Raw genomic sequence first — 22,988 nt, 5'->3', positions numbered from 1 at the left:
TCTTATTGTGTTTGTTTTCACTCACTGTGGATAAATGCAAATTGCTTTAGAAGCACTCAGAGGAGCCAGAAGAACTTGATTGGTTTTTGTCTTTTTTTTCTTCTTTTATAGATGGTCTTACTACTGACAGGGCATAATGCTCTTTTTATCCTTTTCTTTACCCTTTGTAAAGGTGTTGAATTTTATTGACCTTTACAATCCAAAGTCATATAATAACATATTCAATAACCTCAAATCCTGGACAGAATGTGACGCAGATCAGTTTTTGGGCCTGTTCAAATGGCAAATGATCTGCATATTGAAATTGTATTTGCACAAATGTAGGTCCATTTGAATAAAGGGCCACAGAAATTCACATTCTCATTTTTAATCATAATAATTTAAATTAAGGTAAAGATTCCATTGTCTTGTTGCATAATACATTCCACATTCATTTTCTACAAATGAGACACATAGTACTGCTACTATAAAAGCCAAGACATTTTGTCTGGTTCTGCATGACCTTACCTTCGGCAAAAAGGCTGCAAAGCCTCATGTACCCATTAAAATGAACAAATGATGCCACACCTGTAAGAACCATTTTTATTGTTAATACTTAAAGTTGCAGATGACGGACAAACATTTACCTATTCTGTATGTCGCTTGGTGCTATGTGCCACATAAAAGTACAATTATTCATGGAATAAATTCTATGCACAAACTGCAACTGCATCAAAGTGCTCGTAGTACCATGCTGCAACTTATGTTACTGTAATTAGAGAACAGCAACACAACACGCAGCCTCACAGTGAAAAATAAAAGCAGAGGAAACATTGCTTAGAATAACCCATTCGGGACGCTCATTCTGATAATCTTAGAAAATGTTCTCCCCCTTTTGGGAAAACTGAAATGCTCCTCCCTAAAATATAATAGTACTGAGTACTGAAAAGGTATAGCTCTGAAACGTTTAATCAATTTAAGATCCCCTATTTGGCCCAGGTGTAAGGTGTCAATGGACCCTCAGCCAAAGAGTTACATTTTTCTTCCCAAATCTGGTAGTAAAAGTAAAATCATTAGAAGTGGCCAGTACACACAGACCAACCGTACTATGACCTGTTTGCCTTGCAATACTTTTACAAGTTGTGATTCAAAAGAGTGTGAAAGATCAACGTTAGGAAGAGACTGACTATTGTGATGAGCATTATGAAATAGAGATAACTGACGTTCTATATGGCAAAGTACCCTTTTATGGCTGCTTTTATTCAACACTCCACTAATTATATTGTATTGTCTCTTAGCCCCAACATGCTGATGAAGTTTCTCAGTTTGTAAAGCAGTTACTATTTGTTACCGCTAGGGGGAAGGCAAGGTAGCAATACTGGCAGTTCTACAGTCTGAAGAAAAAACAAAAGGCTAAAAAGGTCTACGGAGGGTGATTGTGCACATTCACACCAAGTGTGCCTTAATATAAGCACTAATAATAAATAGACAAGGGAAAGCCCATGGAACAAGAGGAGTTCAATTCTGTGAAATGGGTAGGTGTTCATCAATAAAGGCTCAGTGCAAATTAGTGTAAACATAATCCAAAACAGTGGATACTTTAGTGGTGGTGGTGCTGTATACAGTGCTGGTCTGTCGTCTCAGAATCCAGTTCAGTCTTTCACTTCTCCCTGAGGAGGTAAAACACAACAGCCTTCAAGTAGTGTCCAAAGGCACAGACGGCAGACACCAGCCAGTGAGAGTGGAAGCTTGGATCAGTGTTCACCACACATTTTGTAACATCCACCTGTGAGAGAATACCAGAGAAATTCATATGAGGTCAAATTCTAAGATCTAACAACACAAAGTCACATGGAGAATGCAATTTACAAGTACAGATTGGTGACAACGACCGGAAAACGCTTGTCCCATCCAGTAAGGGGATCAGGTGGCTCAGTTATGCATTGGGGAGCATTTTTCTGGGATGGTTTGGGTCTGCTTGTTCCATGAGAAAGAAGTGTGGCTACAATTCAAGTTGTTGGGGGGTATCTTTATCCTTCCATGAAACACTCTGGAGAGGTTACTTCTAAGGGGACAATGCCAGTATCCTTGAAAATGATTTGAATCGTATGTTAGGGCATACGATTCAGATCTCAACCCAGCTGAACATCTGTCTCTCATCAAAATACAAAATGAGGAAATATCTTTTGAAAGAATGGTGTTCCATCCCTTCAGTAGTGTTCCAGAGACTTGCAGAATTGATGCCAAGTTGCACTGAAGTTGTAACAAGCCAGCACCTAGGCGCTTTATGCTGTACGGTACAGTGAAAAGAAGCAGTAATGAATCCGACATATGCTCCTAATTTGTCACTATTCTAAGAATTTACTGTGAGAAGATTTTAAACTAGCCCATAATAAGTTCTTCCAAAGCCAAAGAACTCTCAGCAAGTCTTATTTACCAGTCTACTTATATAACTATCTTCACAGAGAGTGATATACCACAGACCGCACAGTTTAGTGTCAGTCCTGACACTGAACACTTTTCCCTCTTCAGCTCCTCTCGTTCTTCCAGTTATGGTGTTCTTAGGTTTCCAATTTGCTGACATCATCACAGGGTAAAAAGTCTTGGTCTGGGTTTGGGCTGCAGCAGTGAAAAACAGGTCCCTTGTTTGTGCTTTTCAGGTCAGTCATACAATACAGTGTTCTTCATTTTGTTACACTTCACTTATCCTCAAAACACGACAGGCCTGGGTGCTCATTTGTTCACTTTCCAGCAAAACAGACAGAAACACGCTGTCAGATGTTCGGATTTGAACCCAAGTCTCTTTATTGTATCTGTCTGATAAACCTTTTGTCTCCAAAACTTTATCAGACAGGCTTTTCCCACTAGCAGGACTCAACAGAAAACCATCCACTATCCTGTCTGAAGCATAAGCTCAAGCCATTTTACATCTGGCTGTTGAAAAAACAAAAACCCTCACTAATTGAATTCAGAGAGAGCTAGTCTGCTGTTCTGGATCAGTGAGAAACGGCAGCAAAGATCGCATCGGATATCAACTAGAACTACCAAATATAGCAGAACTAACAGACTGTTTGAAGCAGGATCAGTCATTTTAGAGAAAGAGTGATGCAGAAAAAAGCAGCTAAACAACAAGCAGAGAAACAGAGCAGATTTAGACGTGCCATTCTTCAAAATCAGCCTCAATTCAACCTATAAAGAAGTTGAAGGTTGAAATAGAGGAAGCCAGAGGAGGAACTCCAACCAGAATGTACTAAGAGAACAGGAACCTGGGGAGTTACTGATAAAATCCATCAAATTATTTGAGTAAAAGTAATGGATCTCTCAACATTATTGCTGATTGGCCCTCTTAGAACTCTGACCTAAATTCCATAAAGTTTCTGTGTGATAGAGAAATACGTCAGCTTGTGTATGCTCTAGTGTGGAGGAACTGGAAACTTCACTGACTGAAACATGGAGAAAACTGCATGTCTACATTTCTCCAAGAATGACTAACAAAATAGAACACTTAAAACCTGGCAAAACCTTTAAACTAATTCTTTACAAAGTGTTAATGTAGAGAAAATCTGCATTTCTTGAAGTGATTAAATACTTAATACGAAAGTTAAATCCCAATAAAATGTTTTATTTTTCTTCACCTGCCTGCCCCTTGTCTGTAGTCTGCATTTGAGTCATCTGCAACTCACATGGTCACCTCTTGCCTAAATTTTGGAGCCAATCGCAGCTGTCATTGGGCGAGAGGCAGGGTACATCCTGGACAGGTCTGCCGTCAATTCAGTTCATCCATCCATCCATTATCTATACCGCTGAATCCGTCGATCGGGTCGCGGGTGGGCTGGAGCCTATCCCAGCAGTCAATGGGCGAGAGGCGGGGTACACCCTGGACAGGCCGCCAGTCCATCGCAGGGCCACATAGAGACAAACAACCATGCACGCTCACACTCACTCCTAAGGACAATTTAGAGATGCCAATCAACCTAACATGCATGATTTTTTGGACAGTGGGAGGAAGCCGGAGTACCCGGAGAGAACCCACGCATACACGGGGAGAACATGCAAACTCCACACAGAAAGGCCCCAGCTGGGTCAATTCAGTTCAGTTCAGTTCAATAATTCTTCACTAACCCCCTAAAGGGAAATTATATAAATTATAAATATTTATATAAATAGAATTTGAATAAATTTACAAACTTTTGGAAAGTTGAAATGTAGCAGAGAGTGATACAATGGGGCTTAAGCTGTTGTGAACTAGTGAAGTGTGTAGTTACAGTTCAGCAACATCATTTTCCCGTAGTAAGACGTGTATTTTCATGCCGGCCGGCGGCAACCGTTGTGGGGTAGAACAGCACGGCCGGCCGAGGCCGCTACGGGGTATAAAGAGTTAAATCTCCAGAGATCATCAAGAATGGATTGGGGAGTTGTTATTGTATCTTGGAAAAAACTTAGCTGACGATGTCCCTGTCACACATGGCGTCAGCAGGTAACACAGGTAAACTCTCTCAGTAGACGATGTGGACGGAAGCTCACAGCAAACAAGTCAACAGCCGGGGTGCCAGGATGACACCATCTGTTATAAACAAGCACTGTAATCCCTCCTCTTTTACTGTTACCTCTCTGTCTTCCCCGATTGGTGGTGGAGTCATTCCCGCAGCCACGTCTCAGTGAAACAAATAATCTCACCCTCCCGATATTCCCACTCCAAGTTTATTGATTTTATCTGCCAGTGATCTCACATTTCCCATGACGATCAAGGAAGAAATTGCTTGATTTGTTTCTGCTCAGCATCCCTGACGTCTCCTCTTCAACTCATTTGGATTTGTGCTCTCATACTGGACATTACTTGGGCTTTGGAAAGTGCAATCCGCTACTCCCACACGAAAACAGCTTTTTAATTGACATGTTTACGCATCCTCATAGAAAAAGTACAGCACACCAAAAATTGTAGTGAGGAGACAATCAAAGAAATTAGATCAGAAAAGACAAAAAAAAAAGGTGAACACTCAGGCTCCATGTGTATTTTCTTCTAACAGTCAATGCTATTTCCCTTCAGCCTCTGTAAAGATAAGGGCTTTATGCATCATGACAGATGTAATAAAAAAAAGTGCCACAATTACTTGTGAAATCATTCCAGCGACAGCATTCCTAACCAGTGTAGAAGATGGGCACTGTTTGGACACTTTGAAGGCTGATTTTCACGCATTTAAAAAAAAAAACTACAATCACAAACCTTTTCTTTGCAACAACAAACTACAAAGATTTTTTTCCCCCACATGTCTAAATAAGGCCATATAGAATCTCAGATTGAAAATGGTTCTCTTATTTCACTTTTTCAAAATCAGTAACCTGTCATGTTACTATTGACTGCATAGTTTCATTATTAGTAACATTCATACACAAACTAAAGCAACCACACAAATAAAAATGTATTAAAGGTTTCCCTTACCCAGCCCCCTCTCCTTTTCAACCATGGGGTGAGACTCTTGCGGACAAACTCCCCCATGCAGTCGACAATGGTGTGGACCATAGCGGGATGACCGTGCCGCACACAGTCCACTGCCAAGGCCCCCGCTACCGCATACAAGGAAACCACCTTCCCCCATGTCACACCTGATGAGAGACACACAAGTTGTGGAGCTCTGAGCAAAATAAACTGCATATTTTCCTCAAGTTCTGTCAGAGTTAGTTATGTACAACAAACTGTTGAATCATGCATATGATATAAGGTTTTTATGTATTTGGAGCTGGATTTAGTGCAGCAAATATCTCCTTCAGCAGCTCTGTTAATAGATGAGTGAACTCATTATCGAACCTCAGCAGCAGAGGCATTAGGCCTGCATGCCTGTCTGCTCCACAAAGAAGGAAACACAAACACAAGGCTTGGGACAGCAGGCAGGCAGTACGCCTGGCTAGATTAGGGAGCAGATCATTTTTCCCACTTAGTGTGCATGCTAAGAGTTTGTCTCTGCTGCCATACCATCTACAGTCAATACTTCGGACTATTTCTTTGTTGTTTATATGTCTGACACACCCAAACTTATATATTGTATATTGCATTCCTAGAATCTCATAAACTGAGGTCAGGTTTTTCTTTAACGGTGAAATCTTGAATTCGGAGAATTGTCTGCACTTTTAAAACAACTGTCTGCATTTGGTGAGTTAGAAAAGAGTCTGTATGAAGTTAGTTTTTTTTTTACACCTGAACTATAGTTCAAGATACTCAATAAAGATAGACAGCAATCACCACTGAAACCTTAAAAACATATAAATGAATAAAAAATCTGAGAAGTCAAGCTGTAAGTCTGCCAGTTCTGTCTGTGCTCTAGCATCCAACTGTCATCAACCAAATCAAACAAGAAAAATCATAAAATCTTAGGCATGAGACATCATGAAAGCAACATTCAGCTGCTGGAGCCAAAGCAATACTATGTAAGTTTTAAGAGGCAGAAGTAGTACTACAGTTTCAACTATCTTGAAATTAGTTCAACAAATGTAAACTTTGGAGTGAAATAAAAAGCGATTCTTATTTCAAAAACACAATACATCACACAAGGTGAAAAATGTTCATATTATGCTACTTTACTTTGAGTAATTTCCCCAAAAAAGTTTATTGTGATCGGGGAGTCATCCATAAAGGCAGTGTGTGTATTTTAACTACAAAAAAGCAGCTTACTCTTATTTTTAGATGACTTTGACAAAGCAACTCAAAACTTGCACGTTGGATCTCAATTGGCCGTAGGTCTGCGTGAGCCCGGACTGTTGTCTGTCTTACTATTTTTTTACGACTCTTATAAATATCTATACTGAACAAAGCGATTGAACAATAAAACTAAGTTGTGGACAATGGAACCAAAACTAACTGTTCAAAGACAGAGTTGCACCTAAATGCTTGGCTGCATTTACTAGCTGGTTGCTAACTTTGTCAATCTGGCATTTGGTGCTGAACAGAAAATTTAGAGGAGGTTTATCTAAGATGTTCCTTTATACTGAAATCACATTGATAGCATCCAAAAGACTGAATAAAAAAAAGTACAGTTGTGGACAGTAGAACTAAATGTATGAAGATGGAGCAGCACCTAAAGGCTCCCCTTCATACTAGCTGGTTGCTAATTTTGTTTGTCTGTTATTTATTGTTAACCAGAAAATGTACAAGAGGTTTATTTGAAAGTTGTTCACTAGTCACACTAAAGAGAGCAATGAGACAGAACCAAAAAAAAAGTAAAGTTGTATCGAGTAGAACTAAAGCAATAAGCTAAAATAACTAAGTAACACCTAAATGCTCCACTACTATTACAAGCTAGTTGTTAGCTTTGCTCATTTGGCATTCTATTTTTTTCTTTGCAAATACATTGATAAGACTAACAAGGCTGAACCAAAGATGTGAAGTTGTAGACTGTGGAACTAAAACTATGAGCTAAAAGACAGAGCTGAGGAGAACTGAGAGTAAAGTTTGTAGCGGGCTCATCATAAATTTCATTTTGCTGTATGTTGATATGCTGTTAATATAGAAACATTTTTCAGAACAGCTTTAAATAGTAAAGCTCTCAGAGTTTTTTAGTACGCATATTGTATTCAGTTACTTATGTTAATTTATGTTATCCTGATTTTATTGTTATGGTTATTTTATTTTACTTTAGTACTTTCCCTCTTGTACCTTAACTGTTGCACACAGCAATTTCCCTCGGGATAAATAAAGCTTTTTGAATCTTGAATCTTGAATCCTAAAATGTTGTATAATGCGGCATGTTTGCCTCAGACCTGCCAATGTGTCCACTGCACCGAATAGACTGAAGCTGGAGACATTCAGTGTGATATCAGACACATTGCATGTGAGATGTCAGAAGATACTGTGGCCGCATTTTGGAACATTCACACAGTAGCATGACATTTGTAACTGAGCCCATGAGGATCAGACACGTTTGTGGTCATAATCTACAGCTGCACAGGACTTCCTCTTCACAGTGACTTGTTTAGTCATCTTTGGTGTTTGTCCATATTTACATTGCATTCACTGATGTTTTTTCGTTTGTTTGATGTTTTGAACCTGTAAACTGAAGTCTGGCTACATTTCCCCCAATTATTAAATGGAATTTTGTGCATCCGTCATTGTGCCCATAAGACCTAGTCTGAATTAAGGTGGATAATTTTTAATTTGACGTCATGTTATTTTTCAGACCAGGAATGTTACTGAGAACGAGACTAACCTGATTTTCCCCAGTTTGACTCTTAATCACCTTTGCAGCAGATCTCTATGTCATATTCCCTGAGGAAGAAGCCAGCTGAGACCCATGACTAAACTCCCTGGGTAGGGTCCAAACTGTCCGTAACAATCACACTCTAGCATGTTAATATGTTAACCTAATATGGACCGAATGTTTTCCCCAACAGTTCTTTCCTATCAAAGGATAATGACAGCCCCAAAATATCTCTCACTAATCGGGAATTCAGTGGTTACCCTATGTGGGAGGTGTGGAACGTGTTTACTTGGAAAAAGAAGGCAGTTATTTTAGAGTTTGTTTATTTTGGAGGGGAAATGTTGCAGAAACGCTATTGTAGTTAAATAAAAACGCATTATAGGAGAAATACCATAAGTTCCACAAACTCTCAATATCTCAATTGTATTTGCCTCAAACCCTAAAGTTCCCCCTTCTCAATGATAAGCAGAGTGACTTCCTTAAACAGGACAAACATCTTCCTTTATTTTCACTTAAGTTAGTTCCTCTGATGCAAGCGTGCATGATTCCCCTGAACAAGACATACCTGTGGAAAAAATGTCTGCTGCAACAGCCAGGAAGGCGTCAGACACCACACTCTCTGATGCCACCGTGATGTTCAGCTGCCGTGCTACGTTACGGTACACGTTGGGGCGAAGGTACTCCAACTCATCACCTGTCCAAAACAAAAGAAATGAAACTTTTTCAGGTTTTCTCACTGCCTGCTGGCCTGACTTTACAACTAGGCAATACAGACTGTTCAAGCAGGGCTGTGAAACTTAAAGGAAGCAACAATTAAACTTATTCAACTTCTAAAGAAAAACCTCCCATTTAAAGGGACTAAAAAAGTCCATCATGCTCAAATCAATACATTCATCGGTTGCTGCTACAACCACAACTGATCTAAGATCACCTGTATACAGTACATGGTGACAAATGAGGTAGCTGATACAAGCTAACGATAACAAACTTTAGGAGAATAGCGCTTTTATAAAGACCGAATTGTGTTAGTGCTAGCTTTACACTCGATTTAAACTGTAAACAACACTTAGACCTCAAAATAGTCATTCATCAGATGTCACATGGTTGAATTCTACATTTAAAGGTGATTCCAACAAATTGCCTCTTATTACACCTCAGTTAATAAACTTGCAACGAGGGGGATTTAGAAAACCGATATCCATCTCCTTATCTAAAGCTCAGCAGGGACACAACATTGAATTATTTTCTTATAAAGACTTATGGAAATAAGTTCTTAAATGCATTAGTTGTAGATACTTAAAAAAAAAAAAAGTAACACACCTAAATATACTTTGTTGTTCTTTTTTGCGTCTCTTTTGGACCCTAGTTCTATTCCTGACTAGTTCCTTAGTTAGTTTCCTTCACGTCTGAGCTTCCATTGAATTTCCAAGCAACCTAAAGGGGAGGTGGACTGGAAACCACAGATGACAAATCAAAACCTAAAAAGGGAAGAGCCACCTGTGATCTATCTGCCTGTGGGCATGCCCTCTGCACAGACAAGCATCTCAGGGGAGAGTCCTGGGAATTCCCTCTAAATTGTGTCACTTAAACTGAAAGGTAAACCTGTGACACGCACAGCCAGCATTTAATGCTCCACCACCAACAATTTGGATTTAAGCTTAACATATTCTACAGTTTTGTATCTTTTTTAATCAGTTAAGTGGCACAGTTGTTTCTCTTGATAAGAATCTATAAGATCATCACTTCTTTTCCAGGCTTTTAGTTAAAAGTACAAGTGATTTTCTCACATATTCCTCAGTTTCTATGGACTTCTATCGACTTTTGTGTTCCGATTAAACGATAGTGGAATCCGGGTCACTTGAGGCTTAGATTAAAATAGAAAATATACAAGGCTCCTAAAACCTAGAGCCCCTCTCAATTTACCAGGAACAGAGTGTCTCAGGCAGAGAATAAGACTTTGTTCGATGTAAATAAAACCAAACATAATTTTTATATTAATCACGAGCCTTTGTTTAATCAGCTATACTGTTTGGGTTATTTTAATCTTAAAGAGAAAACAACTCACCCAGCCACAGGAGGACTGACGATGTATCTCCAAGCGCCCCACCTGACGCAGCCAGTCCGTGTTCAGGCTTAGACCAGCCGATCCCGGCTCGGTTCAGCCTGGAGTGGATGTAGTCTCTGCACAGTGCCTTGGCCTGGGACACCAACTCCTTGTCGGTAGGCGACCGATCAAACACCTCAGCGGCGAACACGGATGAGCGGCGCAGCATCTCCATGCTCCTGTCATCCGCCGCGGAGTGCGCAGCTCACCTCTCCGCCTCCAAGCGACGCTCCGCGGCCGCTTCTCCCCGGCGGACACCCCACCGCTCCCTCGCTTCTTTGAGATAGAATGGATTCTGGAGATTATCCTGCAGAACAAACACGCGGATTAAGTTGTGGATATCTTTTGATGGCCCGGATAAAGCCTCCCGATTGCCAACGCTACCAAAGTCTACCGAAGGACCGGCTGGACCGCCAGGAAAAGTTTGACATGAAGCTATAAAGGTGTGCGCGCACGTACTTTATGGTAAAGGACAATTAAATTAAGCTAAACTTACCCAAAATACTGATAGTCTACTGAGGCCCAACGACAATAACCATCCTAAGCAGGAGGATAGTTATCTTCTGACTGAGCCAAAAAGTGGCTTTTATCTCTGACTTTTTACAACTGAGGGTTTACAGTCTGAGCGCAAAAATGCTCGCAAGTTTACAGTCTGACAGGCTTTCCTTCTAAGGGCACTTATTGTGGAGTCCAAAGGCGGAGAAAATCAGCAACAATAAAAGCCCCTCCCCTCTGCCCTCATCCCACTTCATGCATCACACACACACACGCACGCACGCACGCACGCACACACACACACACACACACACGCACGCACACACACACACGCACACACACACACACACACACACACACACACACACACACACACACGACGTGATCCAGCCGCTAATAAATAAATTGGTTTATTAAAGGTGTCTTCAGCACAAAGACATCAATAAAACAAACACTGTTTGTTCTAGGCTAGGCAAGGCAAGGCAAGGCAAGGCAAGGCAAGGCAAGGCAAGGCAAGGCAAGGCAAGGCAAGGCAAGGCAAGGCAATTTTACTTATAGCACAATTCGTACACAAGGTAATTCAAAGTGCTTTACAGCTACATAAAATCACAAGAAGGCAATAAAATCATTAAAAAGAAATAAAAAATAAAAAATCCATAAAAAATAATCATTAATTCATTCATGCAGATAAAATACTTTCAGGTGTCATATGCACAGCTAAATAGAAGTGTTTTCAGCCTGGATTTAAACATTGTCAGAGTTGAGGCCTGTCTCACGTCTTCTGGAAGAGCGTTCCAGACTTTAGGAGCATCAAAGTGAAACGCAGCCTCGCCTTGTTTAGTCCTGACTCTGGGCACCAGCATCAGATCAGCTGCTGCGAGGCAGACATTAGTAACATGCTGCCTGCAATGAATGGATGCAAGGCTCGAGTCACTCCTCATCTCTTTATATATTACCAGGAAAACTGGAAATGGGTGCAGCGAATGATCAAAATCCGTGGAAACATAATGGAAATACAATATATAAGCAAAAACAGATTTTTTATTTTTTTTTTTTTTTTACCATTCTAATGAGCACCTTCATTCTTCAACACAGCCTGAACCATCTTAGAGAAGCTTTCTGTCATTTCTTTAAGTAGTCTTCAGGAATAGTTCTTCAGGCTTCTTGAAGGACACCCCAAAGCTCTTATTCCCCGTTTCCTTCCTTAAGAATGGCTTCTTGACAGCCACCCTTCCATGGAGACCATTTCTGACGAGGCTTTAGGGAACAGTATGGATCAGCTGAAGGTCCAGATGCATCTCTCAGCTCCTGTGTCCGGTCTTTGCTGGATTTTGTCCTCTTTCTTAATGACATCCTTTTCATATACAGTTCATCTGCTGTTGATAGTTTTTTTTAGGCCTGACACTTCTTCTTTTGTCCTCCACTTGTCTGGTTTTCTCACATCTCTTACGGACACACTGCACACCATGTCGAGACGGGTTCTTTGGGAATCACCTATTCTATATCTGTCACTGTGTTAGCTTTGGCATCTTTCATAGACGTAACTATAAAATGAAAACACGTGATGCCACGTGTCATGCTGACCTTCCTGTCTCCCCCACTGTCAAATAAAAGGCCACTTATAGTCTGGGGTCATTCAAAAGGGGTCATTCAAATTATTATGTGGGTAAATGCAGCGATTATGTACATTTCCAAAGCCGACTGTCATTGGGCGAGAGGTAATGTACATCTTGGACAGGTCACACACAGTCAAAACAACCATGCACGCTCACACTCACTCCTACAGTCAATTTAAAGACTATATTGTAATGGCTGGCTCTGGCTTTGTTTTTGTCTGTTCAGACAGGCTTAGCGCACTTGTGTCATCTGGACCAATAACAGTACAGTTATGAGACAGATGGTTCCTGTTGAGAAAGCTGGAACTCCTAAGATACAAAAGAGCCTATAAAAGGAGTTCTTTGAACTACAGTTGGCCACAGTCCTAGTGGTGTGTATCTAAAGAGAAGTTGGGACACCCTCCGATAGTTTTAAAGACTATGAAAAGGTTCTTGAAGTCCAAAAACACCCGTACAAAATGAGGAAAACTCCTCTTTTTTTTTCTTCTGTCAAGTTGCATTGTCAGTAAGGAGTTTGAATTCATCATACAAATTCACATTTCATTCATTTCAATGGAAATGTTGAACAACCTATGGAAAAAAGCACAGCAGTTCAAATATATTAGTCAGCGTTACTCGGTAAGAGCTTTTTTTTTTCAGGACTTTCATTGTAGATGACACCGATAGCTTTCTGTAATTTACAAATCTATCAAAGCAGGAATGTTTAGAAACTAGTTCAAACACACAGAAATCACAACATTGAGTTTCAATGTGTTATTAATACTGTAAATTCAAACATACTCAGTGTGATAACGATTTATAACCACCTAATCTGAAAAATTTAAGAGGTCTCATTTTCTGCAAAAGTCAATAGGATCATCACCTTTAAGATTCGCTGGCTAAAGCTAACATGCCAACTCTTACATTTCTTAGAATTAGATGGGCATTCCTGTTTCTAGTCTTTGTACTAAGCTAACAAAGTCCCAGCTGTAGCTTTATATTCAGTGTACAGACATAATTTCCTCTATGCATTTTAATTTTCTCCTTTCTTTTGGTTTCTGGTAACTTCTCTGAGTCTCCATACAGACCTGCTGGTGTTGTACCTTTCAGAGGGTCAAATAATCCCATGTGGCGCCTTTCTCTCATGATGCATTTAGAAGAAGGAAAGAGCGTGTGCCCTCCGACATACTGAAGCAGCCTTTTTAAGAGTTAGCCATGATAAGAATCTCTGCCACAATGAAAGAAACTGGATTTATGTGCTTGTCAAGACGTGAATGTAAAGTTGTAATCTCTAAACAATCAGGCATGATAAAGAGATGATTTGATGCATAAAGCCCATCAAATTTATGTTGTGGTTGATGAAAAAAAAAAAAAAACTAAGAAAAAACAAAAGGTTTATAATCACAGCAGACAGTGATTTGATCCACACCCCAACTGAAAACTGTTTGAACAGATCTTCTTGGAAGACAAGTGATATTGACATTTCTGGGGAAACCACCACACCCACCGTTTAAGCTGTTTGGACATGTCTGAGGAATGCCCTGCTCCGTTTATGAGTGGCTGACATCAGATTTTATAGTCACTGTTGATGCAAAGTCCAACTCAACACACTGTAACTTGTCAACTTGATCAGGAGAAAGGCTCAGTGAAAAAAAGCACCATCAACTCCCTTCGACTTTACGTGGACTACATTCATGGCAATAAACATTCAGGCCCACACCGTTTTTATTTTAGCACATAAAGCAACTGTAATACCCTGAAAATTTCCCAGTAATTTAAAACCACAAATCTTGACTTTTTTTTTTTTTCTCTTCACCCTTGTTTTGATAGTTTGGAGCTGTATTATGCATCCTCAATTGCCAAGAAAAAACCCTATATGACAAAAGGTGCAACTTTTCTGATTTCACAGATACAGGAAGGTTATCCGTGTATATTACATATAGACAGAGGTTGACTGTGGCTTGAATTTAAAAGGATAAAGCAATTCGTGAAAATGTATGTTGTGACAAAAACACAGCGTCTTGGCAATCTAAGGAATGAAGGTTCTGGACTGTAAAGGGATTGGGGCGCAGAAGAAATTGACCAAAACAAAAGCCACAGGCACGATTCAAATTCAGTTTATTTGTCAGGTTTTCAATGGAATTACACAAAGTCCATATGAGGGCATTCGCGAGCATGGGTTTGACGACACTCTACAATAAATAGGAGTAACATGTCGGTCTCGTATGCACAGAATATCAAACGGTTTACAGATGGCCCCCATCATCACCTTCCCTTAAAGCTCCAGAGGCACGGGAGGTTTGGGTCTCCATTCATACACACACACACACTGAGGATAAAGATTCCAGTCTTCATAGAAAATACATCACAAATAATACCATAATTTTACTTAAATTGACTGTCACTTGTCCCTATACAAAGTCAGCTCTCATTTATCTTTAACAGCCTTGCACAAGAAGAAGCCATAAAGTACTTCAAAATATGTTCTTCAGTTGTCACCATTCCACAGTATGTTCTAATGCTGTTCCTATGTAAAAGAAAGCAGGACACATTTGATTATAATTGATATTAGAAACATATAGCACCAAACTGGCCACAGAGATGCCTAACTAATCAGGATCATTAAGTAGAACAGCTCTCTTTTGAAACACTGGCTGCATCCTTCCATTAGCAGGCAAAGAAACATCAAACTGGACTGGCATCAGTTTTTAGGAATAAATCGGCTGTTTAAAAAAACAAAACAAAACACTGAAGCACTTGTCAGAACAGCAGCATCAATTCCACAGAACTTCCCAACTTCAAATCTCCAACTTGGTTTAACATTTCATTAACTTTCCGCTCGCCTCCGTCGCACGAACACATCTCTCGACTCCGTCTAATAACGATGAGCAGAGCACATACCGGCTGTACCTTCATGTCCCACATACTGTAGCTCCTCTGTATCACAGTAATATACCCAGTAAAGTTCTGTGCTCAAGTCCTTCAGAAAGCCAGAAGTTGAAGCCCTTTGTGTTGCGGTTGGTCCCATCAGTGTATGTGAACAACCAAACTGACAACTACACATGCAAAAAACCTGACAATAATGTACACATCTCCCTTTCATCATATCCCTTATACTGAAACAAATGTTACCATTTATACCACTACTGAAGAAAAAAATGCACACACAATAAGAATGAAGCTGAGAAATGTTGACGCTTCCTTCACCTGGCAGTATCATTCAGTCTCCAGTTGTTTTTGTTCAAATCTTTGCTTCACTTAGAATCCGACTTCCCAGAGGCCCAGCCTCTGGATACATAATCTCAAATCAGTTTCCGTTCATCTCCAGGGGACCACCTTTAGGTATGAGCAGGCTCATCCGTCCCGTGGTGCTTGCAGCACTCTTGATCACCTCCATCCATCTGAGTGGAGGACAAAGTTACTACCACACAACTTAAAGGGATAGTCCGCTTCTTTTGACATGAAGCTGTATGACATCCCATACTAGCAATATCATTTATTAAATTTGACTTACCCCCCGCTGCGTCCTGTGAGCCGAGTTCCAGCCGAGTTTTAGTGTTGATGAAGGTAGTCCGGCTAGTTGGCTGGGGCCACAAAAATAAAGCGTTTTGCTTCTCATAATAATATGCGTTCAAAAGAGTAATACGTTTGCATCACAAAATCGTTCTCCAGGAAAAGTCAGACCTCACATCGCTTGGCGCCATTTTCACTCTCTACCTTCGTATCACTGCATGCGTGCTGTGTACACCGAAGTGCAGACTGAGCAGTCCCCTGCTTCTGAGCAGCAAACACTGTAACAGGTGCGGCTGTCGGCAGCACGCAGTGATACGAAGCGAGAGAAAATAGGGCCAAGCGATGTGAGGTCTGACTTTTTCTGGGTGAACGATTTTGTGATGCAAATGTATTACTCTTTTGAACGCATATTATTTTAAGAAGCAAAACGCTTTATTTTTGTGGCCCCAGCCAACTAGCTGGACTACCTTCGTCAACGCCAAAACTCGCCTGGAACTCGGCTCACAGGACGCAGCGGGGGGGTAAGTCAATGTTCATAAATGATATTGCTAATATGGGATGTCATACAGCTTCATGTCAAAAGAGGCGAACTATCCCTTTAAGTCTGACCCGTTGTTAGAGGAAACACAAATTGGAAAAAAACCAAAAACGCACCTTTCAAAGGTGTACTCGCTCTCTGCTCTGAAAAAGTAAACGTGGGACTTGAACTGCAGCTTGAAGACGTACTCCTTGTGGATGCTGTCCGACTCCTCGGGGGTGCTCACCGTGTAGCCGAGCAGCGGGAGGCTAGCGAGGGGGAAGTCGTCCTGCAAACAACAAATCGCCCTCACCCCAGTTACACGTTGTCACATGGGCGCACATCCACAGAAAGAAACCTGAAGATGTGTCGGCTGACCTGGTGAGTTTTGTAGAAGAACAAGCAGAAGTTGGTGAAAACAACCCAGAGTTTCTGCCAGCCATTGCTGTTCTTGAACTTCCTCAGGAGGTACCCTGACAGCTGATTCTACACCGATGGAAAGAGAAGAAGGTAACAAGTTTACACACCGATAGTTGGATAAATGGCTAGAGCTAATATAATTAGCACTTTGAGATTTTATTGTAAATGTAAAGTGCGTTATAAATAAAATTTATGATTATTATTAATATGAATTCATAGTTCTTTCTGCGTTACCGAGGGTTATGGAAATGAAGTGTTGATGCACGCAGCCATTCTGAAATAAAACTTGTGGAGGGTTTGATGTGTTGCAGTGTGATGGAGCAGGTTTGCCTCCCGTACAGGCTCACAAAGACTTTTTTCATTTGGTCTGCAGCTCGAGCAGCTTTGACTGGTCCCACTGGTCAGTGCACACTAAATATTCCAGCAATACGAGAGGTATTTGGCAACATTTCATTTTCAGTTTTAATCAAAGTGCTGGATAACGATGATCTTTGTTGTGAAAAACAGAGCACCACCTTTTCGTGTAACGATCTGATTGAGAAGAAGACTGGTTGCAATTTAACAAACCGTCTCATTTTTTTCCTTTTGATATCAGAAATAAGTCTCTTTGAAAATTTTGGACAATATCTACTTAAAAACTAAAAATCAGGCCGATTTTGTTTGTCTGTATGAGTTGACTTGTTTTTTTTTCTATGCTTCATATCCTTATGTTGCCATCTCATATTTATAGTTAAAGCATTTATTTTTGTTTTGGCTTTTAAAAACAAATTTCAGATCATTTTTTATACTTTAGGAAGGTCCAGATTGAAATGGATACTTTCATTTGTGTGCAAAGCGTCTCTTGGGACATAAAAGGACGTTGTGGAATACCATCAAGACATGAACAAATAAACACTAACAATATTCGTTTTCAAGCGAATTTCAACATATTAGCTGTTATTATTATTATTATTATTATTATTATTATTATTATCCTGTTTCCAAAAAAGCTGGGACATGGTGTACAATGCAGCTATAAAACAGACCAGGCCAGATTTAAAGAAATGTTCACCACTGTGTTGACCCATCTTTTAACTGAGGAACAGTGGGGACAATTTGCAGTAGTGTCCCATTCCAACTTCAGGGCCTCCCCTTTGTTGTATTTTTAACTTGTGAGTTTGACCAGTTTGGCCTTCTGACTACAGAGCGTATAATACTGTGAAATATGCAGAATCTGGTTTGGTTTCGTCCTCTTGGAATAATCACGGCCTTCTCTGAAACAGATGTCTGCATAGGTTGCTGCAGAACCTGTATATGTTGCTCAACATTAATGGTGCCCTGAAAGATATGCACTCTAGCCAAGTCACATGCACAAATAGTCCCTGTGAGATTTTGAAGCATCCCTCTCTTTTTAGCTCAGACGACGAAGCATTTTAATCTGCTGCAGACAGTTTCTGACACAGAAACATCTAAGGAAGTTGCTCGAGAAAGGACAAGCAGCTCCAATTCTTCTAACTTCAATTAATCAGATCAACAAAGCGCTGCCTGAGAAGTGAGTGAGAGGTGAGTCCCACACCTAAAACCTGCCTGCAGCTACCAGGGGAGGAGGCCGACTGCTTCAGACCATTACGTTGGGATGACAAATTAAAAAGCTTGAAGCGTAACAAAATGGACTCTCTCGGGATTGTGGTCTTACAGTAATCTTGAGTATCCAGCTGCTCACAAAGTAGCCAGTGTTCATGATTTCCAAAATGAATCTTAAATGTTATTATCGCAGACCACAGGACCGTTTCCCTCTTCACTTCAGTCCATTCTAAATCAACTTAATCCAAAGGCGGCAGCTGCCTCTCTGGATCTTGTCCATATACGTACTGTTCTTGGCAAAGAAGCATTTTAACTTGCACGCGAGGATACAACCACAAAAACGTGTTCGGTGACTATAGTTTCATGAAAATTCAAAGTTCTCTGCAATTTTATGCAAATCATTTAATGAAATAATTATACTTCAATTGTTGGAACTGTTTGCACTCTCAAGTCTTTTACAGAGTTGTTAACATCTCTCCAAATGCATCCCAACCTTTCTGGAAACAGGGTTTTCACTTGGCTGTGATCCACTGTTACCCCTGGGCTCTAAGTACCTGGTTCACGCGCAGGTAATCAGTGAGAGATAGGTTCTGGTTTCGGTACCAGCAAACATGTGTGATGGTGTTTGGTCTTTGTCCCTGACCGAGGAGATAACGAGGTGGAAGCTCCGGAGAGGCGGTCGGAGAGCCGAAAACTGAGAAGGCGGAGAGAAGAAAGAGAAGAGGAGGAAAAGGTGCAGAGAAAGTGTTAGCATGTTAGCTTCGAGGAGAAGGAAGGGGGAAGGAAGAGAGTTAGAAGAATCCTCCAGGTCTGTAGAGAGCGTTTTCGTGCATGCACATAATTGAACAGAAAAGAGGACGACAACGAATTGACTTTACACATCATGAACAGAAGACACACCAGAAACACAGGAGAGAGGGGAGGAGCATTAAGAGAAAAAAAATGAAAAGAAAGAAGTTAAACGCTGAGATCCAGGCTGAAAACAGACGTCTTTCCCTCGATGTGAATGCAGCCATAAAGCATGGCGTTCAAGTGTGTCTGAAATGTAATATGGCTTGTGCTTTTACATGTGCGTTTGAGTTTATAAATGGGTGTGTGTGGATGTCACTGAGGGCAGAGGAGGAGTACCTCCACAGCCAGGCTGTGATCAGACATAGACACACTGGTGTTGCGGTGCCAGCACACATGCATGGTTGTGTTGGCACGGTGATGCGTCTGCCTGTCCAGTGAAGTGCGAGAGGAGTTCATGTCATCCTCCGACTCCTGCTCCAGAGAAACCTCATCTGATGATCCTGAGGGAGGAGGAGGAGGAGGGGGGGTGGGTGGAAGGAGGGGAGGCAGGAAGTTGTGTGGAGGAGAGGGATTAACTGTACATTTAGGATGCTCGTGTCTCAAGGAATTTTTTTTCTTTTCAGAACACAAAATAACCACATAGTTGACGCGTTCCAGCTAAAGGTGCTGCAGTCACTGAGGTCAGTGTGAAGCGCTTACGGTTGGAGCGATCACTCAGGCCGGGGTCAAGGAAGATGCTGGACTTCTCCTGAGACTTCTTGGCCATGTCAATAGCCAAGTTCAGATCCTCAATCCACTTCCCCATCTCCACTTTAGAGCTGAAAGGACAAACAAACACAATACGAAATCAGAGATGATTGAATGAATAGTAAACTCAGTCTGTTAGAAAGTAGAGTGCGCGCACGGTGTAAATAAAAACAAGAGCCAATAAGCTTAACCCTGAATCTAACTGAGAATAATATAGAGAAAAAAATATCTTCATAAAATGTTTAAAATGTGATCCAAGAAACCACTCCATTTAGGTCAAACCAGTGAGAACAATCCATCAAAGCTGAACCAGAAGGATGATCTGTAAACTGTGATGGATGTTTGCAACATAAGGTTTGGGTGACTTTCACCATTTTCCAAATAAGATTTGGACCTATAGGTTTTCTCTGAAATCTGTCTGAGCTGCTAAGCTCTTCTTTTAGTCACGTGACCTCTTATCCAGACCTTGGGGGTGAACTCAATAGATATATATATATTTTTTTACTGGAAGTAGGAACAGTGATCAAAACTTTGTATCAGACTCAAAACAGAGGCAAACATGTAAAACCCTCATAGCTAAACTCCAGAGGTAAGTATAGAGATGTGTTGCTCACATTATCAGGCTAAGCTATAGAAGTTTTTTTTTTTTTTATTTTTTTCAACATGAAAGGGTTTCTATGTGAATGAGGCAAGACTCGGTGTGCACACTGCCTTCAGAGCCTTGGCTAAAAAAAAACTGGAATCTGTTACATCAGCATTTGGCAAGCTACATTGGTCTAATACAAAGCCTTCAGAAAAGTGTTACTAACTTCTTATATCGGAAAGACCATAAAAGACCCCTGCTTTTATTTCACAACAGCTGTCCTATAAACATGCCGGCTGCAGTGACTCATCTCTGTACACGATAGAAAAGAAACTGGAGGATAAAACTTCCCCTTTTCTTTTCACAGCTCACCTGGCAGCCACCACAATGGTCCTCTGAGCAGAGTAAATTGTGAAACAGTGCGGTACCGACCATTCATTCTCACTTTCCTCGACCTAGAAAGGTGTGAAGAAAAAAAACAAACATGTGGAACAAGCAGTTGCAAGCATCTAATAGCAAATTAAACTAAATAGATTGCTCATCATGAGTGATTTAACAATCGGGACAAAAAGATGGGAAACAAATACAAAAAGTCCGACTGACGCCAGTCAAAGAGCCTACTGCGGCATCTCTATATCTGGAGGTAAATATGGCAGACTTTTTTTTTTTTTCTCTTTAAATCAGCTATAGATTTTTCAGTCTTTCAGTCAAAAAGCGTGCCCCTGTTCGAATAAATTAGACACATAATCATGTCCAGTTGATCATTTATCACCGTTGACATTGCTATAAAACCATATAATTACGTAATCATAGTTGGAAAAGCAAAATATCAACATGTTTATGCGTCTTGAACAATCTGCTGTGTGTGCCTTTTTGCTTTGTCTACGCAGGCATGGGAGAAGAAGGGGAGGTTTGGGCATCCACGCTGGCAGAGCTCAGAGGACTTACCGGAGCGTCCAGCACTATGAGCTGCAGCCAGGAGTGAAGCAGAGACATGTGAAAAGTTAGGACACCCGTGCCCTCCCTTCTCAACACATTGTAGACACGTTTTAACATCCTGATTTAAGTCTCTTCATAAGGTGACCGTATACCCAAAGTGAGCATGGGATCTGTACAGGCCTGATTTAAGTTAAAGTGGGACAACTGTGAGGAGAAGTGGAGACTTTAAACTCACTATCATGCCATGAAGGGGCAGCTGTCCATGTACTTTGAACTGATTGGTTGCTGTAACACCTTTGCTTGTGTAGAGGAGCATGTCTGAGAACTGAGAAGACAATGACACAAACATTAACAGCTGTTTAGGTACTAACACTCATCTTATTTCTGAGCTGCACCAGTGGCACTTTTGTACTAACCAGGAAAAACATTCTTTGCTGCAGCCCCTTCTTGGTGAGCTTGTACAGACAGCCCTCTCGGATGAACTCCTAAAAAAAAAAAAAAAAAAAAAAAAAAAAAAAAAAAAAAAAAAAAAAAAAAAACGGCAAGCATGTCAGACACTGCAAGCACTTCTCTGCCGGTTTCTCTGCTCCCTCTACCCTCAGTCCTGTGTTGGTGCACTCACCCTGCCTGGTGCTGTCAAGTTCTCGATCCCAATCAGGTCCCTCTGCAGCTCGGTTAGCTTCTGGAAATTCTCCAGCCGAATAAGACTGCTCTGTAGCTGAGTGGCTATGTCTGCCACCTCCTTCAGAGCTTCTGTTTACATGTAAAATGAATTTGTGAAAGTTAACTCACGTGTGCCGTCAACTGAATGCACTGTCACTAAGCAGATACAAATAGAGGCTGCAGTCACATGAGCCTTCGCTTGTAAACACCCTGGCCTCCACTCAGACAGAATCTGAGGGGTATGGAAGGGAATAGAAGTAGAGTCCTCATGTCATCAGGCCTTCCCTGGACATACTTAAATGTTTTGTCCAACAAGATCTGGTTCCACTTTGACCAGAAGTGTAGTGACAAAATTCTTAAAGGAGGCCAGGAGACACATGTTTTATTTCACTCATGCAGTTAAATATTATAATATAGTTATTAAGCAGTGGTTGGCCCAAAATTTTCTTCATTTAAATGATGACAAAACTGAATGCATTGTGTTTGGGGATACTGTGACAGCTGGCTTTGGCACCTTGTCTTCAAAGCTTAGTTCAACCGGCAGAAATCTGGGAGAGACCTTTGACAGTCATCTGAGGTTGAACAAATGAACAATGTCGTCAGGACTAGTTTTTTCCAGTTGCATCTCCTGGCCAAAGTTAAAATGTTTTTAAGTCGTCATGACCTTGAGAAAGCCATCCATGCCCTAATAAGTTCAAGGTTAGACTATTGCAGTGCACTTTATGTTGGCGTCTCCCAGTCTTCTCTCAGCCGCCTTCAGCTGGTGCAGAACGCTGCTGCCCGTCTTTTAACCAACACCAACAGACGTGTGCACATCACTCCTGTTCTGAACTCCCTCCATTGGCTTCCTGTCCTTTATAGAATTGATTTTAAACTTTTAATGTTTGTT

The 22,988-nt window shown here is 40.9% G+C and overlaps 2 protein-coding genes across 8 annotated transcripts in view; both read right to left on the bottom strand.

Annotated features, from left to right (window-relative positions):
* Positions 1 to 404: 404 nt before the first annotated feature.
* boka (BCL2 family apoptosis regulator BOK a) lies at positions 405 to 13,661 on the bottom strand. Of its 4 annotated transcripts, none has more exons than XM_075484932.1 (6): positions 13,451 to 13,661; positions 11,830 to 12,953; positions 10,234 to 10,579; positions 8,734 to 8,862; positions 5,420 to 5,583; positions 405 to 1,765 (listed from the first exon to the last, which is right to left on the bottom strand). In XM_075484932.1, exons 3-6 carry the CDS (start codon positions 10,445 to 10,447, stop codon positions 1,640 to 1,642), a joined length of 633 nt encoding a protein of 210 aa, XP_075341047.1. In that variant the 5' UTR covers positions 10,448 to 10,579; positions 11,830 to 12,953; positions 13,451 to 13,661; the 3' UTR covers positions 405 to 1,639. The 4 variants fall into 4 exon arrangements, with proteins under 4 accessions (XP_075341047.1, XP_075341048.1, XP_075341049.1 ...); XM_075484933.1 differs by having other exon boundaries at positions 13,466 to 13,661; XM_075484934.1 differs by lacking the exon at positions 11,830 to 12,953.
* An 802-nt stretch (positions 13,662 to 14,463) lies between these two features.
* Positions 14,464 to 22,988, bottom strand: part of farp2 (FERM, RhoGEF and pleckstrin domain protein 2) — a 34,688-nt gene continuing 26,163 nt past the window's right edge. For 2 of the 4 annotated variants that reach the window (XM_075484929.1, XM_075484927.1), the window contains exons 19-27: positions 22,059 to 22,189; positions 21,853 to 21,921; positions 21,672 to 21,761; positions 20,870 to 20,952; positions 19,867 to 19,985; positions 19,504 to 19,667; positions 16,771 to 16,878; positions 16,530 to 16,681; positions 14,464 to 15,763 (exon numbers count right to left, since the gene is read on the bottom strand). In XM_075484929.1, the coding sequence (XP_075341044.1) occupies positions 15,670 to 15,763; positions 16,530 to 16,681; positions 16,771 to 16,878; positions 19,504 to 19,667; positions 19,867 to 19,985; positions 20,870 to 20,952; positions 21,672 to 21,761; positions 21,853 to 21,921; positions 22,059 to 22,189 (1,010 nt within the window). In that variant the 3' untranslated portion in view covers positions 14,464 to 15,669. Of the gene's footprint in view, positions 15,764 to 16,529; positions 16,682 to 16,770; positions 16,879 to 18,929; positions 19,070 to 19,503; positions 19,668 to 19,866; positions 19,986 to 20,869; positions 20,953 to 21,671; positions 21,762 to 21,852; positions 21,922 to 22,058; positions 22,190 to 22,988 lie in introns of those variants that run through there. The other 2 variants (XM_075484928.1, XM_075484930.1) reach the window with 2 other exon arrangements.

The sequence above is a fragment of the Odontesthes bonariensis genome, chromosome 15 (genome assembly GCF_027942865.1).
Source record: "Odontesthes bonariensis isolate fOdoBon6 chromosome 15, fOdoBon6.hap1, whole genome shotgun sequence".
In the NCBI taxonomy this organism is placed as follows: Eukaryota; Metazoa; Chordata; class Actinopteri; order Atheriniformes; family Atherinopsidae; genus Odontesthes; species Odontesthes bonariensis.
This window is presented reverse-complemented; position numbering and strand designations above follow the sequence as displayed.